This window comes from Zeugodacus cucurbitae, chromosome 4, assembly GCF_028554725.1.
Source record: "Zeugodacus cucurbitae isolate PBARC_wt_2022May chromosome 4, idZeuCucr1.2, whole genome shotgun sequence".
NCBI lineage: Eukaryota > Metazoa > Arthropoda > Insecta > Diptera > Tephritidae > Zeugodacus > Zeugodacus cucurbitae.
This window is the reverse complement of record NC_071669.1, coordinates 31269958-31278050: the sequence shown is the minus strand read 5'-3', so window position 1 is coordinate 31278050 and position 8093 is coordinate 31269958. Positions and strand designations below refer to the sequence as shown.

Sequence of the window (8093 nt, the reverse complement as noted above, 5' to 3'; positions counted from 1 at the left end):
TAATCATTGATTTTGTATTTTTATCAGATTTAAGATCAAAGTTCACTTTCTTGCAAGTTGAATATCGACATATAAAAACATAAAGAATATTAACTCATTATCACTTATTTTGTATTTTATCAGATTTAAGATCAAAGCTCACTTTCTTGCAAGTTATTTATCGACAAATAAAAACATAAATAACATGTATTCATAATCATTGATTTTGTATTCTATCATATCTAAGATTAAAGTTCACTTTCTTGCAAGTTGTTTATCGACAAATAGAAACATAAAGAACATTTATTGTTAATCATTTATTTTGAGTTTTCTCAGATTTATGATCAAAGTTCACTTTCCTGCAAGTTGAATATCGACAAATAAAAACATAAAGAATATTTATTCATAATAATTTATTTTGTATTTTATCACATTTAAGATCAAAGCTCACTTTCTTGCAAGTTGTTTATCGACATATAAAAACATAAATAACATTTATTTAAAATCATTTATTTTGTATTTTATCATATTTAAGATTAAAGTTCACTTTCTTGCAAGTTGAATATCGACAAATAAAAGCATAAAGAATATTTATTCATAATCATTTATTTTGAGTTTTCTCAGATTTATGATCAAAGTTCACTTTCCTGCAAGTTGAATATCGACAAATAAAAACATAAAGAATATTTATTCATAATAATTTATTTTGTATTTTTATCAGATTTAAGATCAAAGTTCACTTTCTTGCAAGTTGAATGTAGTCAAATAAAAACATAAAAATATTTATTCATAATCATTTATTTTGTATTTTATCAGAACTAAGATCAAAGTTCACCTTCTTGCAAGTTGTTTATCGACAAATAGAAACATAAATAACGTTTCATCATGATCATTGATTTTGTATTTTTATCAGATTTAAGATCAAAGTTCACTTTCTTGCAAGTTGAATATCGACAAATAAAAACATAAAGAATATTTATTCATAATAATTTATTTTGTATTTTATCAGATTTATGATCAAAGTTCACTTTCATGTAAGTTGTTAATCGGCAAATAAAAACATAAATAATATTTATTCATTATCATTTATTTTGTATTTTTATCAGATTTAAGATAAAAGTTCACTTTCTTGCAAGTTATTTATCGACATATAGAAACATAAAGAACATATATTCATAATCATTTATTTTGTATTCTATCAGATCTAAGATCAAAGTTCACTTTCTTGCAAGTTATTTATCGACGTATAGAAACATAAAGAACATATATTCATAATCATTTATTTTGTATTTTATCAGATTTAAGATTAAAGTTCACTTTCTTGCAAGTTGTTTATCGACAAGTAAAAACATAAATAACATTTATTCAAAATCATTTATTTTGTATTTTATCATATTTAAGATTAAAGTTCACTTTCTTGCAAGTTGAATATCGACAAATAAAAGCATAAAGAATATTTATTCATAATCATTTATTTTGTATTCTATCATATCTAAGATTAAAGTTCATTTTCTTGCAAGTTGTTTATCGACAAATAGAAACATAAAGAACATTTATTGATAATCATTTATTTTGAGTTTTCTCAGATTTTTGATCAAAGTTCACTTTCCTGCAAGTTGAATATAGTCAAATAAAAACATAAAAATATTTATTCATAATCATTTATTTTGTATTTTATCAGAACTAAGATCAAAGTTCACTTTCTTGCAAGTTGTTTATCGACAAATAGAAACATAAATAACATTTCATCATGATCATTGATTTTGTATTTTTATCAGATTTAAGATCAAAGTTCACTTTCTTGCAAGTTGAATATCGACAAATAAAAACATAAAGAATATTTATTCATAATAATTTATTTTGTATTTTTATCAGATTTAAGATCAAAGTTCACTTTCTTGCAAGTTGAATATCGACAAATAAAAACATAAAGAATATTAATTCATTATCACTTATTTTGTATTTTATCAGATTTAAGATCAAAGCTCACTTTCTTGCAAGTTGTTTATCGACAAATAAAAACATAAATAACATTTATTCATAATCATTGATTTTGTATTCTATCATATCTAAGATTAAAGTTCACTTTCTTGCAAGTTGTTTATCGACAAATAGAAACATAAAGAACATTTATTGATAATCATTTATTTTGAGTTTTCTCTGATTTATGATCAAAGTTCACATTCATGTAAGTTGTTAATCGGCAAATAAAAACATAAATAATATTTATTCATAATCATTTATTTTGTATTTTTATCAGATTTAAGATCAAAGTTCACATTCTTGCAAGTTGAATATCGACAAATAAAAACATAAAGAATATTTATTCATAATAATTTATTTTGTATTTTATCAGATTTAAGATCAAAGCTCACTTTCTTGCAAGTTGTTTATCGACAAATGAAAACATAAATAATATTTATTCATAATCATTTATTTTTTATTTTTATCAGATTTAAGATCAAAGTTCACTTTCTTGCAAGTTGAATATCGACAAATAAAAACATAAAGAATATTTATTCATAATAATTTATTTTGTATTTTATCAGATTTATGATCAAAGTTCACTTTCATGTAAGTTGTTAATCGGCAAATAAAAACATAAATAATATTTATTCATTATCATTTATTTTGTATTTTTATCAGATTTAAGATAAAAGTTCACTTTCTTGCAAGTTATTTATCGACATATAGAAACATAAAGAACATATATTCATAACCATTTATTTTGTATTCTATCAGATCTAAGATCAAAGTTCACTTTCTTGCAAGTTATTTATCGACATATAGAAACATAAAGAACATATATTCATAATCATTTATTTTGTATTTTATCAGATTTAAGATTAAAGTTCACTTTCTTGCAAGTTGTTTATCGACAAGTAAAAACATAAATAACATTTATTCAAAATCATTTATTTTGTATTTTATCATATTTAAGATTAAAGTTCACTTTCTTGCAAGTTGAATATCGACAAATAAAAGCATAAAGAATATTTATTCATAATCATTTATTTTGTATTCTATCATATCTAAGATTAAAGTTCATTTTCTTGCAAGTTGTTTATCGACAAATAGAAACATAAAGAACATTTATTGATAATCATTTATTTTGAGTTTTCTCAGATTTTTGATCAAAGTTCACTTTCCTGCAAGTTGAATATAGTCAAATAAAAACATAAAAATATTTATTCATAATCATTTATTTTGTATTTTATCAGAACTAAGATCAAAGTTCACTTTCTTGCAAGTTGTTTATCGACAAATAGAAACATAAATAACATTTCATCATGATCATTGATTTTGTATTTTTATCAGATTTAAGATCAAGTTCACTTTCTTGCAAGTTGAATATCGACAAATAAAAACATAAAGAATATTTATTCATAATAATTTATTTTGTATTTTTATCAGATTTAAGATCAAAGTTCACTTTCTTGCAAGTTGAATATCGACAAATAAAAACATAAAGAATATTAATTCATTATCACTTATTTTGTATTTTATCAGATTTAAGATCAAAGCTCACTTTCTTGCAAGTTGTTTATCGACAAATAAAAACATAAATAACATTTATTCATAATCATTGATTTTGTATTCTATCATATCTAAGATTAAAGTTCACTTTCTTGCAAGTTGTTTATCGACAAATAGAAACATAAAGAACATTTATTGATAATCATTTATTTTGAGTTTTCTCTGATTTATGATCAAAGTTCACATTCATGTAAGTTGTTAATCGGCAAATAAAAACATAAATAATATTTATTCATAATCATTTATTTTGTATTTTTATCAGATTTAAGATCAAAGTTCACATTCTTGCAAGTTGAATATCGACAAATAAAAACATAAAGAATATTTATTCATAATAATTTATTTTGTATTTTATCAGATTTAAGATCAAAGCTCACTTTCTTGCAAGTTGTTTATCGACAAATAAAAACATAAACAACATTTATTCAAAATCATTTATTTTGTATTTTATCATATTTAAGATTAAAGTTCACTTTCTTACAAGTTGAATATCGACAAATAAAAGCATAAAGAATATTTATTCATTATCATTTAGTTTGTATTCTATCAGATCTAAGATCAAAGTTCACTTTCTTGCAAGTTATTTATCGACATATAGAAACATAAAGAACAAATATTCATAATCATTTATTTTGTATTTTATCAGATTTAAGATTAAAGTTCACTTTCTTGCAAGTTGTTTATCGACAAGTAAAAACATAAATAACATTTATTCAAAATCATTTATTTTGTATTTTATCATATTTAAGATTAAAGTTCACTTTCTTGCAAGTTGAATATCGACAAATAAAAGCATAAAGAATATTTATTCATAATCATTTATTTTGTATTCTATCATATCTAAGATTAAAGTTCATTTTCTTGCAAGTTGTTTATCGACAAATAGAAACATAAAGAACATTTATTGATAATCATTTATTTTGAGTTTTCTCAGATTTTTGATCAAAGTTCACTTTCCTTCAAGTTGAATATAGTCAAATAAAAACATAAAAATATTTATTCATAATAATTTATTTTGTATTTTATCACATTTAAGATCAAAGCTCACTTTCTTGCAAGTTGTTTATCGACATATAAAAACATAAATAACATTTATTTAAAATCATTTATTTTGTATTTTATCAGATTTAAGATCAAAGCTCACTTTCTTGCAAGTTGTTTATCGACAAGTAAAAACATAAATCTATATATTATTCTAAGACAAGGCGCTTATTTCCAGAGATCTACAAAACGTACAGAGACAAATAATACATCAAATTAAAGTGTGCGATCTGAAACTTTGCACAAATTTTACAGATTTTAAATTCATTAAACCACTTTTGATATATTTGCGTTTAAAGTTCTTCAATTTTTACATTAAGCTAATATAAGCAGCGCTTCTACAGAAAAGAGCATATATGTAAGAGAACGAATAATTACAAATGTTTCTGTCATTTGCTTTCGTTACATACATACCCACATACGCGAAGGCGCAAGTGCGAAATCTAACAACAACAATGTTGCCTGCTCGGTAGCAAAATGACAATAAGAGATGCTAAGAGAATGTTTGCTTTGGCATGTGCAGTGCGTAGTTGTATGAATTGTACATACATATGGGACATACATACATATGCATGCGCTAAGGCGCTATCTATGATTTGACATGCGCTCTCTTCTATGTTGTATATTCGTACGTATATGTATGTACGAACTAAGGAACACTGCGCTTTGACATGTGCACTCTACTTTGTTTTATTCATACTCTACATAAATACTTACAAATATATATGGGCGAAGACGCAAGTGAAAAATATAACAGAAATATTGTTGTCGGCGTTATTTTGATTAGAAGTGTTATTGCGTTAGGTAAGCTTTGAGTCAGTTCAGTTTTCTTCCAAAAGTCAAGGCGGCTATTACCAGCGAATACATACATACTACATCGAATTTCAGTGCAGATTCAGATTAATTATTAAAAATAAAATGCCAAACCAAAGGCGAATTAGACGAAAAATGAGTTTAACAGGTCGAAGAGAAGAGGTGAATGTTATAGAATTTTTAATTGTTAATGTATGTATGTATATGAATTGACCTTTTTTATTAGAGCCGTAGTCATACAGGATCTATGGCAAGTTATTTCAAAGCTGCCCTAAACTCCGTAGTTCTTCCGGAGTATAGTTCGCTTGGGGGTTTGACTCACATATGTGTACACTGTAAAGCAAAACATTTCAGAAGTGAAAAGGTACCTATACTTTTCATTGTTTTATATTCGTAATGTATGTATATACATACATAATTATTGTCTTAATATTTGGTTGAAATTGTTACTAGGTAAGAAATGGCTTTACGACATGTTGTCATGGCGGAAAAGTTAAACTTCAAGAATTACGTATACCTGAGTTTTTGAAAGCTGTGTTAGAAAATGATTTGAGCTCTTGGCGGGGACACTATTTGGAGAATATTCGGCAGCTAAATAGTTCGTTTGCTTTTGCATCATTCGAAGCGAAAATTGCGGAGCCTACAGGGCGCGGACCATATTGCTTCCGAATACATGGATCAATATATCATAGGGTAGGTCCATTGCATGCAGATCATCCTTCAGAATCCTCCTACGCCCAGCTGTTTATTCTTGACACGGATCAAGCAACTGATATAAGGGCACAACATAATTCAAACTGCGATAGATATTTGCTGAGAGAAATCCACGAAATGCTTTCAAATATTAACCCCTTGGCAAATGAGTATAAGCATATGGCGCAGGTTGAACGCGAAGAGGAACAGAGGGCCAGAGAAGAAAATCGCAATGCTCGCCGAATTAGCATGCTACTTTTTAACAGCGCTGATCGACGTTATAATTTGCCAAACTGCTCAGAAATTGCGGCCGTTTTCACAACAGAGGATGGTGAACCACCTGGAAATCGAAATTTGCGAATATTTTCACGGAAATCTGATATGCAGAATTTATTATTTGTCTCAACGCTACATAGGTTGTGTGATCCATTAGTATATCCGCTTTTGTTTCCTTATGGCGAGTCAGGATATGATGAAACTCTTCTGCATGAACAGGGTCATCGAACGGAATGTAGATTTAAATTAACCCAACTGCAGTTTGTTGCTTACCGTATGGCGATAAGAGAAGGTTTCAGCTTGCTTCATGTGTCAGGTAAACTTTGGCAACAGTATTTAGTTGACCAATATGTCAGAATTGAAGGAGCACGTCTGGCATTTCTGCGAACTCATCAGAAAGAGCTACGTGTTGAAACATATGCTGGTTTGCATGACTACTTAATGCGTGGTGCAAATATGGAAAGTGTTCGTCCTGGTCGTATAGTTGTACTTCCTTCAAAAGTTTTGTTGGCTCCCCTCGAAATATGAACATGCATTACCAAGATGCTATGGCTATGGTCAAGGGAAACAAATTTTATTGCCCCGTATAAATTTACAGCCCAGCGAATCAACACTTCCTTTTATTTTAAAGCGTCGCCAATTTCCAATAATTGTAGCATTCGCAATAACAATAAACAAATCTCAAGGGCAGACTCTAGCAAGAGTTGGTGTTTTCCTCAAGGAGGATTGTTTTACGCATGGCCAGCTGTATGTCGCATTGAGTCGAGTACGATCTTCTCAAGATATCAAAGTTAAGACTTACGACCAAAATAAAACCACTACGAATGTAGTTTTCCATGAAGTACTTGAATAAATTGAGTTTTTATAAAAAAAAAAAATTGTTTACTTTTTTCATTTTAAATAACGGAGTCCCCCGAATATCGGGGGTTATTACTAGTAACATTTATTCAAAATCATTTATTTTGTATTTTATCAGATTTAAGATCAAAGCTCACTTTCTTGCAAGTTGTTTATCGACAAATAAAAACATAAATAACATTTATTCATAATCATTGATTTTGTATTCTATCATATCTAAGATTAAAGTTCACTTTCTTGCAAGTTGTTTATCGACAAATAGAAACATAAAGAACATTTATTGATAATCATTTATTTTGAGTTTTCTCTGATTTATGATCAAAGTTCACATTCATGTAAGTTGTTAATCGGCAAATAAAAACATAAATAATATTTATTCATAATCATTTATTTTGTATTTTTATCAGATTTAAGATCAAAGTTCACATTCTTGCAAGTTGAATATCGACAAATAAAAACATAAAGAATATTTATTCATAATAATTTATTTTGTATTTTATCAGATTTAAGATCAAAGCTCACTTTCTTGCAAGTTGTTTATCGACAAATAAAAACATAAACAACATTTATTCAAAATCATTTATTTTGTATTTTATCATATTTAAGATTAAAGTTCACTTTCTTACAAGTTGAATATCGACAAATAAAAGCATAAAGAATATTTATTCATTATCATTTAGTTTGTATTCTATCAGATCTAAGATCAAAGTTCACTTTCTTGCAAGTTATTTATCGACATATAGAAACATAAAGAACAAATATTCATAATCATTTATTTTGTATTTTATCAGATTTAAGATTAAAGTTCACTTTCTTGCAAGTTGTTTATCGACAAGTAAAAACATAAATAACATTTATTCAAAATCATTTATTTTGTATTTTATCATATTTAAGAT

General features: G+C 26.6%; 1 protein-coding gene across 1 annotated transcript; it reads left to right on the top strand.

The window, feature by feature from the left end:
• The first annotated feature begins 5262 nt into the window (after positions 1–5262).
• On the top strand, positions 5263–7233 carry LOC128921581 (uncharacterized). The gene is made up of 3 exons (XM_054229593.1): positions 5263–5532; positions 5597–5734; positions 5824–7233. Exons 1-3 carry the CDS (start codon positions 5476–5478, stop codon positions 6865–6867), a joined length of 1239 nt encoding a protein of 412 aa, XP_054085568.1. The 5' UTR covers positions 5263–5475; the 3' UTR covers positions 6868–7233.
• Positions 7234–8093: the final 860 nt, after the last annotated feature.